The sequence below is a fragment of the Alligator sinensis genome, unplaced genomic scaffold, assembly GCF_000455745.1.
Source record: "Alligator sinensis unplaced genomic scaffold, ASM45574v1 scaffold1000_1, whole genome shotgun sequence".
NCBI classification, from domain to species: domain Eukaryota; kingdom Metazoa; phylum Chordata; order Crocodylia; family Alligatoridae; genus Alligator; species Alligator sinensis.
Window position 1 is genome coordinate 954,792 of NW_005842478.1, and position 21,928 is coordinate 976,719.

Here is a 21,928-nt window from a genome sequence, read left to right on the forward strand (position 1 = left end):
CCACACTCCCCCCATGGTGCAGCAGTAGGCAGGGGTGCTGGTGCCTGGCTCTGGCCAACACTGCACATCACAGCAAGGAGTTCCCTGCACTCATTGGGCACAGGAGGGAACCCCCAGGTGCTGGAGCCGACTGCTTTCTCTGCCCCAGCCCAGTGCCTGGGGCTTCCCTTCTATGCCCGATGAGTGCAGGGAGTGCCAGGGAAACAAATGGCCCAGCAGGGGCTGCGCTCCTCGCAGCACTGGCCAGAGCCAGGAGCCAGGCACCAGCACCAAGCAGAGCAACCACCATCCCGCTGCTGCTGCCCCTGCTGCCTGCCAGGGCTGTGCGTCATAGTGGGGGAGAGTGGGGGAGTCCCCATACCCCTCCCTCTTCACACCCACACCCTGCCCACCTGAGCTCAGTGCTGGTGCTGTGCCCTCTGGGCATGGGCTCCATGCTCCTGCCCAGCTGCAGTCCCCCCTCCCCCCAACTTCTCTATCTGCTGCCCAGACAGAGCAGGACACTAAGGAAGCCTGCAGCAGCAACCCCACCCATGGTACCTGGGCCAGCCTGTCCACCCATGAGGGTGGGAGCGAGGCATAATAGGATATGTTGGGGGTGGGTGTAGGTGCCTTGCTTCTGTCCTCGTGGGTGCAAGGGCTGGACGGGGCACAATTCATTGTGGGGGGCACCACGGGCCAGATGGAAGTGCCTGGCAGGCCATATTTTGCCCACCGCTGGCTTAGCAGATCCAGAAAAAATAGTTTGTAGTTTAGAATGGGCAAAACACATAGAGCCCCTCATATAGAAAGCATCTGGAATTTATCTGGGCTACTGAGAAGCTAAATTAATTCGGTCCTTATGAGATCTGCTATTTTTCTAAAGGAATGCTATGTCTGACTCTGCTAATTTATCCATGAGTATCTGTAACCTCAGCAGTGAGTGATGGGGTAAGTGAAGGGGCTATCTGGACTGTTTACATAATTACAACTAGAAAATACTTTAAGCAGAGAGAAACAGAACAGCAGCAGAGCACAGAGGCTCATGTAAACTTTCTTACCATAGTCTTCAAGTAGTTGTTTCTGGAACTGTGATAAAGTTAACCTATCTTGTGGGGAGCTGGTACCATCATCATCAAAACACACTTGCTTGAGCTAAATAGAAAAAAAAAAGAAACAGAAATGAAGACACTTAAATAAATTTCTCCTCCATGACATGCTAGGAACCAATCAACTGACTAGCAAGCACTTTCATTCACAGTTCTTGGAGTGTGAATATGTGAGAAAGATGAATTACAGAATCCCGTATAGATTCACCTTAGAGTTCCTAAGGAGGAGAAGTTACCTCGCAATTACATGTCAGTTCTGATGGCGCACAGAGCTACAAACCGGAGTTGTACTTACATTTCTGCCACCATTTTATTACCAAATAGGGACCCACATGCATCATCATAATGCAACTGAAAGACTAGAATGGACTAGTGAGAATGCCCATGAATACAGAGTAAATTCCTATAATGCTGGAGGAAAAGCTACCTCCCTCAACCCTTCCTCCTTTTGAAGTAGTTATATCTCTGAGTAACGGAGCACCAGATAGTGAAAACATCAGGGTGTACCCCTTGCCGTCAATGGAGCAATGCTGATTTACAATAACACAAGCAGCAAGGATTTCTTAGGATGATATTTTTACTTCTTGCATAATTTCTGGACCATCATGGCTACACCACCACTCTTACACTACTGATTTACAACAACTGAGGCTATGAATTATGAAATCCCAATATTAAAATCTGATTTACCTTCAGCCAAAGATAATCTTCTGTTTTATCAGCAACTTCACTCTGGTTATCAGTGATGTCACACCGGCCTATGATACAATAAACAGCTCTTTTGTAAGGGTCAGTATTGTTCCTCAGGGCTCGTCTGTAATGGAGGCGAAGCTTATTTTCAGTGGCAGGGGATAATCTAAAAAAAATAAAACCAGACAATTAGACTAGGAACTTAGGAAAACTGACAATTTCCAACTTCCCCACTAGAAATCTTAGAAACACGAAGACATTCCTTTCACCTGCTATTCACAATTACAAAGAATACTAACTACTGTTAATATTAAAGACATGCAAAAGGCATTTTTCTAAACAAAACACTTAAAATATTTTAAAATTTTACTAAAATGTAAAATGAGAGAGAGTTGTTTAAAAAAAAAAGCATGAACACTAAATTAAGTGGGTATCAGCTGGGTGAGCCCCATTTTATACAATCTCACTCACTCCAGCAATTCTTAGCCAGGGATAAGAAACAGGAACACTTGGGTCACAACAAGTTTACTAAAGTGAGTCAAGTTCTATAATATGGAGTCCTGTATGAGAAACACTGTTTCAGCTTTACCATTAATGTTTAGTACTATGTTCTTTAACATTATACTTTGCTTACAGGGAAACTTATGGAATCAAATCAAAAATAAAATGTTCTTCTAGACCCATAATAAGATCTTATTTGTCAAGTCTGGAGCCAAACTACATTTTTATGGATGAAATAAAAACAAAATGAATCAATTATACCATCTATTTTTAAAATGTTGGTAATGAAAACCACGACAGAATTGTCAGTGCTGCTACAATGTGCACCATCTTGGATTTTGAGAGCCAAATCAATCCATAAAAGTATGAATAAATCTACCTTAGACAAAGAAAAAAACCCAGAACACTTGACTAGTAGCACTTACAGCATTTTTCTTAGTTATTCAGAACCCGATCCCACAAAAATATGGGCATTTGAGTAACTTTACACAGTTGGGTAGCCCCGTTCTGCTTGAGTGTGCTTGCTTGATTGGTATCTTAATTGGTATTACCAAGACCAACACAGGGTAAAGTGATACATTAAATGGTTTAAATCATAACACTGATCTATACCTGGTTTCTTACTGTCCCTCAACAATCTGGATCCTGAAACCATCTCAGCATGTGCCACCTTTACCTGTTCACCATGCTTCCTGAGAACAGCTGCTTCATACAATTCCCAAGCAAGTCAAGCTCTCAGTCACCTGAATCCTTTTACATAACAATTGGTTTTGTTGCAAGTGCTACCCATGTTGAAAGTTAGTGAGGAGTGCATCCTAAAAGGATTTTAAAATGAAGCAAGCAACAGGGTGACAAAAAATAGGATTTACAACTGCGGATCAGATCAATTCTGTAAAGTCCAATATCCCACCATCATAAAGATAGTGGATCACCTGCTAAAAAAATGAAGCTAACACTGGTATATTAGTTTTCAAGTGTAAATGCCTGCATATTTTCAAACAATTCTCTCTCTTTGGAGGTTTCTAGACTTCAAAGCCACAAGTTTAAAATGCACAGTCTTCTTATGTACAGCAAAAGCTGTGTTAACTGGCACTTTATTAGCCGGAAAACTCTACTAATTGGCATCCAAGGGATGCAGCAAAAGTGAAACCGGAAGTACCACTTCTGGGGGACTTCCAGTGTCACCGCTGCGAGCTGAGTATTTTTTTGCCACTTCTTCGGCCCACGGCTCAGTGCAAAGCAGCCTGCACGGGGCCCCCCTCCCTGTCTCCCAGCACGCTGATGCCAGGGAGTGCACCAGACAGTGCACATTTGATTAACCAGCATATTTGATTAACCGGCATCCCCCATTCCTGGGGGATGCCGGATAACAGAGCTTTTACTGTATAAATTAAATGCATGGAGCCATTAGTAAGAAGCAGGGATCCTCGTTTTCTCTGATAAAAAAATTACAAATTCTCTAATTAAAAACCCAAAATCCATGATTAAAATGAATATATATAGGTATCAGTTGAACACAATGTTTTCTGATATATTTACCATTTTAAAGCAATTTGGAAGCCTACCAGTGCCTCAATCACTATAATAAAATAAATTCTAAATACCTATAAAATTTGGTATTTGACTTCTGGGTTTATCATCACAGAAAATCAGAGCTCCCCCTGCTCCCTTAGCTCACAGAACACAGATCCAAGCCCCACTCCCAAGCCATAGCCCCCCAGCCCTGCTGGTGCCCCCCACTTCCTACATACAGCACCCCAGACCCATGGGTGCCCCTCATTCCCCCCACATCCCCACTGGCCCTGCAGGTGCCCCTAGCTCCCCACCCACAGCCCCCTGCCCGCTCCCAGCCAGGGTGGAGGCGGCTCCCAGCTGCCAGGGCTATGGGGCCAGGGACCTGGGTCCACAGCCCCCTGCCGCCCCATAGCAGCACCCAAGCCCCAGTTGCTGCCCACAGGAGGTAGCAGCTGCCGCAGCGGAATGGAATCTGGCACCCCATCCCTGCTGCCTGTCTGCTGCAGGTTCAGGTTGGGGCCAACTCCTCTCCACTGCATGCACTCCTGGAGGGGCAGGGGGGACCCGTGCCCCCCAGATTTGTGTGCAGGGTGGGTGCGGGTTGTCTGCTGAGGGCTCAGGCTGCCTACTATAGGCTCAGGCTCCCCACCCTGCTGCTCTCCCCCAAGGTCTCTGCAACCCAACAGGTGCGACCTGGCACTGCGGGACAGAATGGGGCTGTGCGGGGAAGCTTCTTGCTGCTGCAAGCTAGGGAAGAGTCCTCCCCACCTTGATTCTGCGGCCATATGGCTGAGGGCAAGCAAAATGCAGGGACATCTGAACCCCAAGCCTCTGGGCTTGGGTCTGCATGTAGGATGCCCACCAAATTATTTGGAAACATCTGAAGTTTCAGGTGGGGGTGGTGGATGTCTGCCAGTAGTAGGGGCCATATACAGCTCTTGATGATTCACAGATTTGGAATTGATGTGGCTTGGCACATGAAAAATTTGCCAAAAAAAAAAAAAAAAAAAAAAGCTTCTTGCAGCTGCAAGCTCCGCAGCGAGGCATTCGTTGCCCATGCAGCAGTATTCCCTGGCCAGACACCAGGGCAGCACGGAGTTCGCAGCAGCCAGAAACTTTTCCGCATGTACCCACTGGGCTGCAGAGGTCCCAGGGGAGGGCAGCAGGGCAGGGAGCCTGAGCCCAAAGCCCTCCCAGCACACAGATCTGGGGGTATGGGCCCCCACTGCCCCCCTAGGTGCGCGCAGTGGTGGGGAGCCAGCCCCACCCCCTATCACCCAGACAAGCCCCCTGCAGCCCCATCCCACTTCCCATCAGAGCCCTGCAGCTATGCCCCAAGCACCCCCCAGCTGGGCAGCAGCCCTGTCCAACTCCCTCCATCCCTCCCTATGGGGACCTCATTCTCCCCAGCCCCCACAAGACTTACCTGTGGGAGCTGCTCTCCAGGCTGCCTGGCAGCCATGTGCATATACATGCACACGGTGGCCCCTGCCTGACCACCCTCCTCCTGCTCCCCCCCCAGCTCCTTGCTGGCTCGAACTCCACCAGCCTCCAGAGAGCTCTTTGCAAATGTGTAAAATCTGCAGTTTCTCCGTTAAAATGAAAAATCCATGTTTTTCTCGGGTAAAGGGGGAAATCTGCATTTTTCTCTGTTTTTGCTTGGAAAACGGAAAACCCAGAACCCTCGTAAGGATACAACAGCATTTCATTTTCCTACTCAAAGGATTCCCCATTCTCTGCAGGAATTTTCACCACAAAAGCCCCTTCCTAGTCCACCATACCTTTTATCTTTACTGAGCATATACTCCTGGAACCAGGTTTTAAACTCTCCCAGCTGGTGCTGTGCCCGATTCACCACATGCAGAGCTGCAAGGAGATCTCCACAGCGTATGCAATAATAAATCAATGCCCAAACAGGATGGCCTTCCACCTCCCCATCCTGAGAACAGAAAAGCAACTCTTTTGATACTTCGTTTTCTTTTTGGGCACACCAACCTACTTCACTTTCTTCTGGCAACATCCCAAAGTTTGCTTTTATACCCAACTCCCCACTTCCATGAGAATCCTGTTTGTATAACAAAAGCTTAGATTCCAGCCCACTTCAACATTTCAAGAAAGCTGTGCCTGTCAGTACCCACTTGCATAAGAAGCAACCTACTCAGTCGCAACAGTAAGAGCACAAGAGAATAAGTAGGCAGTCAGCTGTTATCATTCTCCTATTTGTACTGACAAAGGGGCTATGAGAAAAGTGACTTTTTATGCCTTCCAGTTCTAGCAAATCAAGGTAGCAGAAGTAATTAATGGGGACAGAGAACAGGGGTGAGATTTGTAAGAGCCACTGGATGTATGCTCATTTTCTCAGGGTTGATGAGTGTTCCAGATTCTGATCAACTCTTTTTGCTTTTTATGTATTACCTCATCTACTGTAGAATGAGCAGGAGAAGCCTTCTGGTGTAGTGCCATGTCAGTAAATATGTAAGAGCAGGTCAAAACACTCTACTGAATTGTTTTTCCTACCTTTGTACAGAAGTACTCCTCATTCTGCCCCTCTGATTCCAACTTGTTGAAAGGAACAATAGACATAAAAGTTCTGATGGGTTTTGGTGATGCACAGAATAAATTTGTATTTACTACAGAACACGGTATGCCAAGCTTCTTCCTCAATCATTTACTGATCTAGGATTTCATGCTGCTGGTTGCCATTGTGATTCCCTGTGCGAGCTTCTGGGAAGATGATTAATTACCCACTAGCTACAATTTATCTTTCTACTACCAGCTTACTTCAACTGCTGAGGTTCATTATTCTCCCTTGGGAGTGGAAAAGTCTGGGGAAAGGTTATGCCAAACCACAGAAAGACACCAAATGAAAACCCTAAAACAAACTCCAACATCAACTAGTTAAAAAGCTTTAACACATAGAAGACATAAGCATAAAAAAGGGATCAGTTAGGACTATTACTTCAATAGAAAATAATTTTGTTCAAAAAAAGGCCCCTTTCCAATTACTGTCACTTATTAAGGTTTTATTTAAGAGATGAGCTCAGAAGCTTTTCACCTGCAATAAACCAAACATCAGTTAAATGGAAAACCTGATATTATTCTCTAGCACCAATGCGAGCCTGTATGTTCAGTTTCAGTGGGCTTTGGATATAACACTATAAAATATTAGTGATACTGTTACTGATAGAGAAAAATACCCATACTAAATGTGGGTCTCACTGGGTAAGCAATGATTGAGCTGAATATGAACTGTTCAGGTTTCTATTTCATATACCTTTAAAATACTCCATTTGATTTTGGACAGTGTCTCAAACCAGCTTCCCTATTCATACTTTCAAATATATAGGCACAATTTAGTTGCTGGCACAATTTTTTTCACCCACTGTTACAGGTTCATGAATTTGATTTTGTTGACATTTCTAAATAATAGATTTTTGCTTGTGCTTCAAAGTTCAGTACCTAGACATCTATACATCAACTGTACCTGCATATCTATATGGCTGCAAAACTGAAAGCTGCAGCAGTACAAAAGAAGACTGCTTAATTGTTTTTTAAATTTAACTTGTTAAATCTGTGCATATCTAATATTTCTCAGCCTCATCTATTTTAATGCCTGTTAGTTCCCCATCACAAAGAGAATTTTAAGGGCTCAAGTACAAGCCTTGACCACACTTTTGTAACGGTCTCCAAAGTAAGTCAAGGAGAAACCTTTTCTCATTATTTTATCTGTAAATAATTCAGGAGAAAAAGACATGCAATCTTACCCAATGCATTCAAAATTATATGACACCCTCAGGGATTTGTACTAGCATCCTGGCTGCATTACTGTGAATAGGACTGCAATGGTATTTGAGCTGTGTTACTGAAGGTACCTGAAGTCCAGGGACAGGTGCTGGGAGTTTGATGTTAAGGAAACTGCGGACTAGTTGGTAGGTCCCAGGTATTCCACCCAACTGAGCCTGATGTAAGTTTCCAAAGACCGTCACCAATGTGTAATTCATGTAACTGTAAGAAACCATTTCAGTAAAGTAAAACATGCCTGCTATAAGAAGCCCAAATCTTTTCCAGTTCAACTGAAACATCTACCTCTGAGTACAAGACTGCAATGTTTGAACACCATTTTGGTGGCAACATCATGTATAGTTACATTCCTTCATACAGATATTTGTATGTGGAAATTAGATGCAAAATTGTAAACTTTGATTTTTACAATGCACTACAGTTCAGCTCTCACCTAACTACTGACACAAAAGAACACTGAGAATATCATAGGCCCACTTTCTCTCATTTGTGCAGTAGCCCTGGGATGGATAAATGTAAAAATATTATAAGAAAATCATAATGAGAAGGAAATCCGGACACAAAGTCTTTACGAAAAAGCCATGACAGATTTGGGAACATCTAAAAGCAACAAAGAAAGTAATTAACTGAGGCAAGCCAATAAAACCTATCCATATACCGGACCTACAGGGAATGAGGAGGAATATCCTGAGTTAGTAAACTGTAGCACCATTATACAGGTAGCTGGGACAGTTTCAATGAGCTTCTGTTTTTTCCGTCAGCCGACAAGAGACCAATGAGATACAAGCACCTCCTCCTCCACAGGATGCAAACTACAGAACACCAGCCTAAAAGACTAATCTTCCAGATAAAGGCACACGTGAAAAGCTATGGTAAACTGAAGAAAGTAAAAGTATCATAGTGTCACCTGATACTAAATCTGGAGTTATGGTTGAGTTAAGCATGTTCCTTAGGGCTCAAGATCACAGATGTCTGCTGTAAATGACCCAACACAAGACCAGCTGTGAATGCCTTAAATTTATGCAAGGTTCACCTGTAGCAATGGTGAGGTTTGATGATCACAGCAGGTGAAGTTCAATCTCATTAGGGTCTGTTTTACCAATTGGACAATTGATGGCAAATAAAAATGAACGCTGCAAAGCATGTCACTTGGGCTTTAAAAATACTAAGCCTGAAGCACCCAATTTCAAAACCAGTGCAAGGGGGAAAATAATGTGTATGTAACTGCATGCCTAATTTCCACTTGCAGTTAATGTGACTGAGATAATTTAGCAAATTGGATACTTGGCAAATTGGGTTAAGAGCCTAACTGGCCTGTTGGGTATTGCTGCTGCTAATGAATTGGGAGCAGAGGATTCTTCTGATGCATCAATTCATCTGGAAATAGATGGGCATGCTGCCACTGAGCCCATGAGTGATAATGAGGGAGAGTATTGATGAGGCGTGGCAACCAACTGTTAGTGACCAAAAGAAGGCTATTATTAAAAGAAAAAACATTTCATCCTAGCATGTCATTTTGGCACATATCAGTACCTGTGGTGCTCAAAAGCAGATCAACATCTGCAAATACGTATGCAGAACTACTGAACCTATCACCTTCCTTCTATTATCATCTGTCCTGTAGTCTCATGATGCCAGCTGCTCGAAAGGAATCAGTCTCATATTCAAGTCTGCGGCCACGTATGCAACGAACAGATCCCAGTGCAAATCAGCAAGGTTCTGCTTTGAGTCAAACTTTGCAGCCACTTATTTGTTGCTGTAACTGTTCTATATGTGCAATATACCTTATTCAAGTTATGATGTTTTGATGTAGCCCTAGTGCAGGAAAATTGCCGAATGTAATTTTTTGGGAACTCAAAGGGATGGATTGCTACATAACATTTACCTTACCTTTGCTCTAGATATCGCAGAGCTTGTCTTACAAATTCCATCCGCACCTCCATGCTGGTCCGTACTTTTAATGCATCACTTGCGGGAATCAGCGAAACATCTGTCATTTGTTTAACCATGCCCCACATCTCAGAGATATTCTACAAATAAAGCATTCCAAGCAACAACTGTTACTATGGAGATTAGCAATTAAACTAGTTTGATATGTGTGATATTTTTTTTAACATAACAAAGGATAAATTCCAGTCAGTCAAAACTTAGAATGAAGGTGGTAGAAGCAAGCATCAGGGTAAACTTTCTGTTTGACAGAATGAGTCCACAGGGAAAATCATTATTAGCCTAACTAGTACGAGGTCTCCATAAGCTTCTCTGAATTCCCACCTTTAAAACAAATCTGACTGCAAAACTTTTGCCTGAGTCAATAGTTAGTCAGAACCAAACAGTTAGAACCAAACTGGTGGTTTCAGAGAACTGGTTGGACATTCAGTGCTCATAAACAGCTCCCAATATTTCTCACAAGCTGGTTGTTTCTTTGGGGATTTTTTAAAATGACAACATACATGAAAATAAACTGATTAGTAAATATAGCTCTAGCATGGTAAAGGTAGACTATAAGGCTGGCTAATCTATTCAGTAATTTATCAGAAAAATTAAATTATACAGTGAAAAAATCTTTGGATCAAGCATCATGTCTAGCTTTGTTTGGGGATGCCTGGAATAAAATGTCCTTGGATGCTTATGGAGATCTTAAGTTGTTATAATTAAAAAAATACCATAGAAGAAAAAGCAGAGCAAATTCAGCAGAGATGTTCTGTGCCAATAGCAACTTCAGAGATTGCCATAAATCAGCATGAAGGTAAAGAGATCTTTTGCAAAAAGACACAATGTGGAACAACTTGAGGAGTTAAATTTTACAGTACAACATATTTCAATGATTCCGCTATAGTAGGAATCCAGCAAAGGAGGGGAAAAGTAGGTTTAATGCTGGATTAAATCCACCATTCTGTTATTTGACTGGTGTTTGAACCTAAAACATGAACACCACAATTATCATCAGGGACTAATTTAAATTGGCCGTGGTCCAAAGCTGAATGTCCTCCCACTTATGAATCCTTTGGCAATGCTCATAAAACATGTTGGATATGATTATCATGGGGTAATGTTTTTACAGCAGGACACCAGAGAACCCATTAAAAGTGACAATTTTTTCTAAGATCTCTGTCATTGTATAAGGAATTGTAGTCTGCAACAACAGGACACTTTTATGCTCAGCGTAAATCGATTTTCACTGCTTTAGGGTCACAAGTAGGTTCTGCTGCACTGAGAAAGACTCTATTCTTGGCTCTGGTTTTTCTGGAAAGCCAGGCAACTTTTCTGTGATATCAGTACTTTTTCACCAATGTCAGCAAGCTGCTAATCACAGCTGAAAACAGATTAAGTACATCTCCTTATGTTAACTTATTGGAAGTACCTTATCATCCAATTCTGCAACAGCAGCACAAAGGTCTACCAGGTTAGGCTGCAGATGTCCATTCACTATCTTCTCATTATAAATATAAATCTGAAACGCATCAAAAATAAGCAAGATTAACAATACATATGGTCGGCTCCCCCACCCACCTTTCCCCGCTACGGCAGCAGAATCTGAAATAGGCTTCATGAATGGATGGCCTTCAGGGCCTTCAGCCAGTTTCTCTGCCACATTAGCTCCTTCTACTGTGGAAACCAGAAGGTGGTGGACAGCAATATGAAGTGCACCTCCACAGTACTCCAAGGCCCCAGGCCTCCCTGAAGGACAACAGCAATACATGGCAGAGCATTGTGCTGGGTGCCACGTCAGACTAATTGCAACTAACTGTAGAAGGAAAAAGTGCTTGCAGATAAATGACTATCAGACAGTAGAGTGACATTTCAGTATACTGCACACCGTGGCTCCTGTTGAAGAGGAAGAAACAGAATTTTGCAAGCCATAAAATTAGTAATTTAGCTGCAACAGTGTTTTTAAAACACAGGCAAGAGAAAAAATACACAGCAGAAACCTGTATCTCCTAAATCCTTAAGGCACAGCAATTTTCAGGTTTTTCCCCATTGACTTCAGCCACTTATTTTAGCTGTTTGATAAGGATTCAGAAGCCTTAGCCACCCATTTTTTAAAAATTGTGGTCTCATTTTAGCTATGTTGACTTTGCTACTCTCTACTTCGTTCTCAACCTAAAGACCTTCCACCAGACAGAGGCTGATCACAGCTCCTTCCGTAAACCTTCACTCCATCTGCCTGAAAGACAATGCTGGAGAGGGATAAGAGCCTCCCCACTCCAGGACTGGATATACTGCTTCCTCAGTTTTCCTAGCACAGAAGCAAGGGGCTGAGCTCAGGATCCCAGCTGCCCACTATACATTACTGTATTACTAGGCTTGGCTTCCTGACTTGATTCCAGTATCAGAGTCAGTTAAATCGACTGCATCATATTTCCATGATAACAGTTCTTCACATACTGGATCAAGACTTACCATGTATTAAAATGATCTTCACCGCTAAGGACATCATACTGAAACAGTATGTGCATCAATCATCTGATTTTCAGTCATAATAAGCACCCTACTCTGGTGCTGAAATCCACAGTACCAGCAGATGCTTCAAATCATAGTGCTGGAATAGACCTCAAGGACGGTTTAGTTCAGCGCTGTTTAACCACCAACCAGCAAGCCAGACCTGGCCCCTACAGTAACCATGGTATGGGGGGAGGGGAAGGGGAGGGAGGGCAGGGAGATGTCAAAAGCAAGCCATTAGGCCCACTGCATCCCCTTACCTGTCCTGCACCATGCCAGTGATCCCCTCTGTAGTCTTCTCTGCTCATTCCCACTGCCTTTCCTCCTGTCCCCTATGGCAGGCACTGCTTACTCTCCCCAACCCTCCACAAGCAGGAACTACATATTGGAGGTAAGCTCTCTCCCTCACCTCCCTTCTACATCAGGCACTGTTCACAAGAGGTAAACTATCCCCCTGCACCAGAGGGGAATAGTGGCCCATAATGTAGCCCAGTTACACCCAGCCTGCTACTTAAAAGGTCAAGCACCAGTGGTCTAGTCCAACTTGCTGCACAGATGCACTAGCCAGCCCAGGCAGGTGTTCACCCAGCCTCTTCTCAAAAAACCTGCAGTGAAAGAAATTCCACAATTTTCACACACAGATCTTTCCCACTTATAATTCTTACAGTAAATTTGATGAGATTTAATCTAAACCCATCGCTTCATGTCTTGCCCTCTGTGGCAGGAGAGAACAGTTGTTCTCCATCTTCTTTATGGCAGACTTCACACAATTTGAAATCTGCTATTCTGCACCCCGATTCTTCCTGGCCTTAATCTCCTTTTCTCCAAAGTACTTTTGAAATTAAGAACCTTGGTTTTCCATGAGGGGGATCTATAAATCTCAGTCTACTGAATTAACCTTACTCTTATATTCATAGACTATTAGAGCAAAGGCAGTCTCTAGTCTAAGAAAAAAAAAAAAAAAGGGGGCAGGAGGGAGGGGAATGATCACCTTGGAATCTAAAAACATGTTTTAACCACACTGTAACAGTGAATGTTAGTTAACACTGCAGATAGTAAGTTAGCCGAGTCCTAATATGCACAACAATATAAATGGTGATTAAACGAATAAGGGTTTTTCAGGCTCAACATCAGAAAACTGTGTGTACTGATGCATAACAATTTCCATATACAATTGCCAAAACTTAAAACAATGGCAAAGCAGATGTATAACTCACTTCCTGGGTGTGCAAATGCCTGACCCATGTATGCAGTCTTGGTGACTGTGCACAAATAAGGTAAGGAATTGTGCACATAGTTTCAGATACACAATTTGGGGGTGAGAGGGGAGCAGGGAAATCAAGCTCTATCTTTTACTGTGCTGCCAACTTTTCTAACAATCAGAACCTTAGTCCCTGAATAATAAAAAAAAGAATACATTGGTTATAAAAAGATTTAATATTTTCCTCTGAAAATTTTCAGATCAATTCTAATGCCGCCTGACAAATGAACCAAAAAGCATCAACTCTGAATTAATCTGTGGTGACCCAGTTAAAACTGAATATAGTTTGACAAATACCAGGATTAATATTTGAGTATATTTTTTTCCTACCCACTGTGTATCAGGAAAAGGTGCTTTTCAATTCTTTTAGCTATCAAATGTGAGAGTCTTGAATACTTCTACATTGTACCATGAGTATGAAAAGTTTTACATAAAAAAGGATAAAAGAATTTTAGTTTGCTATATAATAATGGTTGATTTCTATAATTCTGCACAGTATTTATTATTTGCCTTAGCTGCAAATTCTGTGGTAGACAGGCAAATATAGTTCTGAAAAAGAAGAATTGGGCTAATTTTCTTTTTCCAGCTGTATTTTCAGCCCCAGTCAAGTAATTTCGTACCTAACCTGATGTACTTCCTTTTCTTTCACTCAAGGGATTTTCCAAGGTTTTTTTCCATGTCTATTCCATATAGTAAATATCATATATGATCAAGGCTTTTTCATTTCCTTCCACCATACTCACTTGTCGGGCATATGCCATCTCCACATTGTCCAAAGAGCTGCGACCAGGAGGACCCAATTCACTGATGTAACTGGGCTGTTTAACAAGAAAACAGCAGTGATTAAGAAATCTGTTTAAATCCATCACAGTTCGTTAGCATGTATTTTCAGCCTGGGCCATTTGTGACACTCTATACTCAATGTATAAAACCAATATAATGCAATGCATGAAAACAACACCTTTGCTACTGTCTTGTGTCTAAAATTCCTGCGAGTCAAAAACACTCAACACAGAAAGCTTAGCAAGAGCTTCCTGAATTTTTCACAGTACAGAAAACACACACCAATGTTCACTGCAATACTTCAAGGTTTCAAACCTATAGTTTGAAATTTCCAAATTACAATACCAGCTTCTAAATGGACAGAAACCCTCCTGCCTCAACTATCACCCCTCTAGAAATTAAAGGTGAATTGACACATCGGTCCATATCATATCGGCACCAATAAAAGAAAAACTGACATTGGCAATCAGCTTTTTTTGGCTGATAATGTCACTGATAAATGCTGCACGCAGCCACAACATGCCAATGGCCAGGAGTGCAGCTCAGAAGCTTGGAGAGCAGCGCCCAGCTAGTAAATCTGTTGGGGCCAGGGAAGCGGGCAGGGAGGCAGATTGAGGCCCACACAGTGAGGGAGAGAGTGGGGCTGGGACAGGGGAAGGTGCTGTACATCGGGGGCAGGGAGGGGCAGGCATGAGATGGAGCTGCAGCTCACCCAGGGGGCACAGTAAAGAAAGGCAGCTCCCGCCACTGTGCTCACCCCCAGGGGAAGACATACTGGGGGGGGGCGTGTGCCCCTGGATCTGTGCGTGGGGCAAGGGCAGGCTGCCACTGTGGGCTGGGGGCAGCACAGGGCTCTTCCCGCGGGGGGGGGTGTTGGGCCAAGGCTACACTTGGGATGGGCGGCACTGGGAGGCAGGGCTACAGGGTGGGCTGCAGCCACCTCAGAATTTGCTGTAGCACCCCACCCCGAACTCCCCCTCCCAGTGCCAATACCACCTGCCCCAAGAGCAGTGTCAGTCAAACCCCTCCACTGGGAAGAGCCTGGCACCACCCCTGGCCCCAGCCTGCAGCGGCAGCCGTCCTCACCCCGTGCATAGATCCGGAAAGAACATGCCCCCTATGTCTCTCTTGTGGGTGTACACAGAGGTGGGTGCCAGCCCCCCTTCCCGCGCCCCCCAGATGACCCGCTCGCGGTTCCATCCCAGGCCCCACCCTGCCCAGCTGAGCAGCACCTGCCCCAACATGTTGAGCACTCCCTTCCTCAACATGGGGACCTCGATCCACTGTATAATTTCTTCTAGTAAATGGTACATTGTTATATATTATTATACTGTGTTACTCTATTTTTTACATTTTTTTCAAGGCAACATTTCACACAAGAAATCATAGATCTTAAAGACGCAGTATTAAGATCATGCTGCAATGTTTTATAGCTGCAAGAATTTAAGTAATATTAAGCAGATGCTTGAAGGTTTAAAAAGAAATCCCTTCCAATCTTCTCCTTTGTATATGATAAATATTGATATCGCTTCTCCACCCCCAGGGTTGCTAACAACGATATACACTGGTATAGCATTTGGGGGCATACTTCCCAATTTGTTTATCCTAGAAATCAGGTATATTTATTGACTGATTGCTTTTGATTTCAGTGGCATAGAGCACTAGGGTATACATTTTATCTGTTAGCAGGTGGGTTGTTGGTTGTAGCCATGTTGGACATCAGTTAGTGGAACACTCTACAATTATTACAGAAGGCTTCCGTGTACCTTCCTGTGAAACATCTGCTTTTGGCTCTGCTATAGTCTGCTAAGGCCTAGAACAGGGGTAGGCAATGTTTTTTGGCCAGATTGCCAAAAAACACCACAATACCTACCTTGGAAGGTGCCAGAGTGCCGGCATCCCAGAAAAACAAAATGAGGGCAGGGGGTACATAGCAGGATGCCCTGCTTGTGCCCCTTGCCCCACACTCACAGCCCCTGCCCCCCAGCCTGGGCTCTGTGGCTGTCAGTAGCTACCCCGGCTCTGGGTAGCTGCTGGAGTCCAGGCTGCTCCCAGGAGGGCCTGCAGTGTCCCAGCTGCCTGCTGGGAGCAGCCCGGGCTCCCGGCTGGCAGCAGCTACCCAGAGCCGGGAGACTCCAAACAGCTGTGCCGGGCTTCACAGCCCAGGCATCAGCTCTGTACCAACACGTGCACGCACACCTCGGAACGGGCAGTGAGGGAGGGGCCTGAAGCAGCGCAAGCCCGGTCTCTCCCCCACTCCCGGCACAGAGCTGGTGACTGGGCTCTGGAGCACAGTCCAGCTGTTTGTAGCCAGCCTGGCCTCTGGGCAGCTGCAGCAAGCAGTGGGCAGGCTGCAAACAGCTGCGCCAGGCTCCACAGCTCTGGCATCAGTTCCATGCTGGTGGCAACTGCACGCACACATCAGAGCAGACAGCGGGACAGCGCAGCTGTTTTCAGTCTCCCAGCTCTGGGTAGCTGCTGCCAGCTGGGAGCCCGGGCTGCTCCCAGCAGGCAGCTGGGATGCTAAAAGCTCTGCTGGGAGCAGCCTGGGCTCCGTCGCTGGCAGCAGCTACCCAGAGCCGGGGCTGGCCGTGGCGTGCCCAGCAAAATGGCCTCACATGCCATACTCGGCATGCGTGCCAGGGGTCACCACCCCCTGACCTAGAACATGCACATCTGAAGAGACCAACTGCACATGTGATATACTGCTACTTCTGCAGTGAGTGGAAACATTTAAACTGGACCCTCCCTGCTTAGAGGAGGAGGAGTTGCTGGCACAGGTCTTTGCAAGGTTCTCTTGCCTCTGGAACATGATCTCCAGTCATGGTTTAAAATGGCACACACCTACAGAATACTTCAAACAGCGATCCAAATTCATGTTTTACACAACTGTAGGCTGAAATCAGTTGTGTAAAACATGAATTTGGATCACTATTTCAATCTATTATCCATAAAAACAACAGCGATTGTTGGTTTATGTTGATTTCTTAGTACCAATGCACTAGAAAATGATAATTATTTGAATGCTAAGACATAGGATCTTGAAAAAAACTACCACTGAATTATTACAATTTGAAAAGACAGGTGAAGTTAGATCCTAGGCAGACTGACCGTTTCCTTAAACTAAAAATACTTATTTTAAAAATTGTATTATTCAACTGGCATTTTAAAAATCACTTATGTTCATTTCTAATAGATGCATACATTTTACAGTGTTTATATGCTTCTTTCAGTGTCATATTAGCTGACATAAATTCCTCTAAACCCACCTAAATAATGACAAGTGCTTTGTTCTAAAGAACAAAGCAGCTGTTAAAGCAGGTTTCCTGGGAAACGGACATGACAGCAGAAATACTGCTTTGCAGCCTACCCTTGTGCTGCGCTAGATAAGTTGCAATGCTCTTTAAAGTAATGCTAAATTATGGACAATGTCATTATTCACTGATAAGGTTTCATCTGTTAACACAAGTTAAAAGAGGAGTATGCTGTGACTCTATGTCACTTTTCAATCAGAAAGCCAGGAACATAAAGATCAAGTCTTGGATTAACCTTATTCCTCTCTCTTCTGCTGCTGCTTTGCAGTGATGAAGAACATGCATGTGGATGCTATTTTAGAGTACTGCTCAATTGACAGGCTGAAATGCATGGATTAAGATTTGAAACTAGCCAATCTTAAACTGGTAAACACTGATACTGGAAATCATTTTTTAAACTTGCCTATTTTCCTCCAGTTCTAATTTTATTGTGACTTGCAAATCCTGAAAATCAGTCTCATTAACAATATGCCACAGATGAGATCTGCAAAGAATGACAGATAATTCTTTAAAACACCCTTTGTGTCTTTCAAAAGCATAGAAATGAAATCCAGGAGTTCCCCAGATTATTGTTTTCCTATCATTTTCTATCCCTAAACTTCCACTTCTTATTGGGAGAGCCTCAGGAACAGTTTTTTTGTCACTTTGGATTCAAGGTCCAGCTCTGCTTTTGGATTCTTTTTCAGTCAGGATGTTCCATTGAACGGTTTCATGGTTTAGCTAATTTGATGGAACATATTCTACCATTCTATACTGGAAATTGGAAAAGATGCTTTTAACCATATTTAAAGAAGCGAGAACTAAATCAACCAGATAGCATGAGAAGGCATTTACCACTCCTACTCAGTAATAAAAAAACAAACAAATAGCAAGAGTTGTTATTTTATAACCAGAACAAATTTTTAAACAGATACGTATGCAGTTAAAATGGGAAGAGAAGTTTTCTATGTAAGAAGTCAGAAATGACTGAAAATTAAAAGTGGTGGAGACTTTAAAAGAAATTAGAAAGATTAGCAGGGGTAAGGCACCTCATATTATTTCACTTCAAGTAGAAAAAGGAGCAGTGAGGGCAACAAGGAGAAGATGAGTGATGAGTGAAGAACTGGAGAATTGTGCACCCGTCCATGCACACACACATACATTTATGTAGTTTTCCATCATTGAAATGGGATGCTCTAAGTTTAGGAATCACATTTGTTTCTTCCTGCCATTAATTTGTCTCAATTTTGTTTTTAGTACTGCAGTCTTTGTTTCCAATTAGACACATACTCTCATCACTGTAACAGGGGGCTTCCTCGGGGCCGATCTCCATGGCCCACCCGCCTGTTCTTGGGCCAACCGCCCGCCACGCCTTGGTGTTAATTGATTCACTGATTGATGTAAATTAGGCGGGAGGCTGCCCATTTTAGTGCCCCGATGCCAGGGGGTGCTCTCTGCGGCTCCTATCCTCCCCAATACTGCAGCCCAAGCCTCGCAGATGGCATCTTGCTGTTCATATCCTCACCAGCCCCATGCTGGGCCCCAGAATCATCCAAACAGGACCCCTCTATGATCCCTCCAATCAGGTGGCCTCTCCGCCTTCATCCGGGCTACCTAGCCCCCCGAAGCCATTTTCCCCTCTCGGGTGTGGTCCCCCCGGGACCTTCGGCTACCAGCCCTGGCCCACCTCCAGGCCAGTCGGGACCCCAGGCCCCTGGCTCTTGGGCGTCCCTCGCGGTGGGCCCCTGGCCCTTTTGACCCTCCTGGCCCTGGCCCCAGCATGGGCCAGTCGAGGGTACTCTCTTGTCCGGGTTGGGTCTCAAGCCCCTCACTTTCTCCCAGGGTCCGCCCTCTGGGCCCCTCAAACAAACACAGGGTTACCTACCCGGTGGTGGGGGCAAGGGGTTAAGGCGCCCCAACCCGCCGTCCACCAGGGTGGTAACTGGCCTGGCATTTCCTGGGGGCTCCTGCGCCACTAAGAGCCCCACCAGGCCACCCACTCCCAGCAGGGTGCAGTTTTAGGTCATGCCCAGGACCAGGAGCCTCCTTTCCATCCCCTACAGCTCCTCACTTACCTCCAGACTGTTCTCAGCAGCCCTCCGGCCAGGCGATGTTGCTGCCTGACCTCCAGCAGCCAAACTGCCCTGTTTATATAGGCAGCACTTGCCTCCAAAATGGCTGCCCTCGTCAGGCACCTGGTGGCTGCCAGCTCCAGGCCGTTAAAGTGGCAGGCGCACACAGTGCCCTGCCACAATCACTTTCCTATTTTAAAATTAATTTTGCCTCATGATGCTGCTTTTCAAAAGGATTCCTCCTTCATTTGTACTCAGTCAAGCGTTTAGTTTCACTTGTGCACCAAACCACATGCATATAAAGATGCATTATTCATCATTGCCATATGCATATGCACATACCAAAGCAAAATTCTGGGCAGACATTTTGTCAATGCTCCAAATGGCTTGGCCACTAGATACATCATATAACTGTGCAGGAGATCAGGTTAGAGGAACACTACCAAAATACCCCCATTTTGGTGCAGAGGGAGCTGGGAGCTTCAGGAGTCCTAGGGATTTAGGAGATGTGAAGGCATGAGGGTCACAGCAGAAGGAAAATTTGGAGCAATGATGCCTCTGTTACTGCAGGAGAGGGCTGCTTGACAGCAAAGCTTTACACCAGGATGGGAAGATCAGGGATAAAGCAAAAAAGCCACAGCCAAGAATGTAAGGGCAAAAAGGAAGAGACAGAGCCAATCTGAACTGGCTTATTAACTTATGCAATTGGGGAACACACTGCTAAGTTTGCGTGGGTAAAAAACACACACCCTCCTCTTTTTCCCAAGCAACATCTTTTTTATTGGTGGAGCAAAGGGAAAAAAATCCCTTAGAAGCAAACCCGGTACTGGCTTCTTTGTATCCTGAGCTCTGCCTGTTAATTGGTCTTATTCCCATGAATGTGTTGGTATTTCAGTCTACCCAGACTGGCTTGCCCAAAGCCTGAGAATTGGCTCGCTGGCAGGCCTGCCTCCTGCTGTGTTTGGATCTGTGCCTTTTCAGCTGATCCTGCATCTCCTGAGGATATCAATTAAACCTCTACTATATTCTACAGGCTATGTCTGTTTGTGTCACACAAACACAAAAAACTTATTTGACTGGAACAAGGCTTTAGAAGAACAACCTGCTGTGGGGAGGTTAGATAACAGGCTTTTAAAGCAGTAGATGCACTTCAAACCTCTTAGACCTTTGACTTCTTGAGGCTTGGACTGGAATAAATCAAGGATTTTAAATGTTCTTGAAATGACATACTGATACCACAAGGGCTTTGAAGGGGAAGAGTAGAGTATAACAGAATGATAGCCACATTCAGTCTTTAAAATCATTCATGACTATTATTATTGGCAAAGAAATTTTCCTTTAGTTTGCCGTCTCAAGTGCCCTTGGACTGGGTTACAGTTCAGTTTGGTATCAAAACACAGGAAGACAGGATTTGTCATTTTAGAACTAATTATTAGGCTACTGATTATAGCACCCATCATCTGATGCTTCAAAGAACAGCAAAACAATTAAGTTGTTAGAAGCTATCAAAATAGCTGCCAAGTCTTCAGACTTGCTTTACAAGGAAATGGAATGGGCTTGCCTAGTTTTAAATGAGTTCAGTCAGCATTACTTGCTATTCCTAATACAACTAAGCTGGACAGCCTGATAAATCACAATAAGACGCCAATAAAATACCTTGGCAGGGCTGATTGGGGGGGGGGGGGGGGGAGCAAGAGTTTCCATAAAAAGAACTGTGCTAACTGGGATTAACCTATATTTAAGAGAACAGCGATCAGAAAGGGACATTTCATTAACAACTTTTAATTATTTCCAAATCCCCATACAGATCATAGCCCATTAACACACCTATTAAAAATATTCACAGTTCCATAAATTGCTCCAGTGACCAGGAGTTTCACAAAAGAAAAGGACAAAAGAAAGGCTAAAACATGGGACTGTTTTTAGGTTTTATAAGTACAACAATCTACTTTAGCTACCCAACAACATAATAATTTTGCACGAAACAGTGGTAGGTTGGCTGTGATGTAATCGCACATTTCAGGAATATATGTTGGCCCTGACTCTCAGAACAAAATTAGTACAGTTATTCTGTTTTTATGTTAAAAATGGAGAGGTTGGGGAGGTTTTTTGGAGGAATAAAATGGCATTAAAAAAAAAGTTGCATGTGAGTATGTTTCTGGATCTTAAAACATGCAGACTGTGCTTTGCTAAAGGTATCTTGCTAGTTACATTTTATTTACTTTACCCTGAATAAACTAATATTAGGTCTTAGAGTCATAAAACACCCCACTCTGCAGTAAGTGATATCTTCAAGAGAAACCCAAGCAGTTTATTTGCTATTTGAAGCATTTTAATTAGAAGCTATTTGAAGTTAAGTCTGAAGAGTTTGCTGGATCCACCCTCCCAGTATACTCCCACACTTATCTCTTCATTTGGTTTCTCCAAGTCACATAATGCCAAAGTAAAACAAGTAAGCTGTGTTCCATCCTGGGGACAGAAGGA

General features: G+C 44.0%; 1 protein-coding gene across 6 annotated transcripts in view; it reads right to left on the bottom strand.

Moving 5' to 3' along the window:
• The window catches only part of NUP93 (nucleoporin 93), a 153,656-nt gene that overhangs the window by 18,907 nt on the left and 112,821 nt on the right, over window positions 1-21,928 (bottom strand). For all 6 annotated transcript variants that reach the window (XM_006031033.3, XM_025212692.1, XM_006031030.3 and 3 more), the window contains exons 6-12: window positions 14,040-14,114; window positions 10,957-11,046; window positions 9,486-9,625; window positions 7,667-7,799; window positions 5,576-5,733; window positions 1,779-1,944; window positions 1,041-1,134 (exon numbers count right to left, since the gene is read on the bottom strand). In XM_006031033.3, coding sequence (XP_006031095.1) covers window positions 1,041-1,134; window positions 1,779-1,944; window positions 5,576-5,733; window positions 7,667-7,799; window positions 9,486-9,625; window positions 10,957-11,046; window positions 14,040-14,114 — 856 coding nt within the window. The remainder of the gene's footprint in view (window positions 1-1,040; window positions 1,135-1,778; window positions 1,945-5,575; window positions 5,734-7,666; window positions 7,800-9,485; window positions 9,626-10,956; window positions 11,047-14,039; window positions 14,115-21,928) is intronic.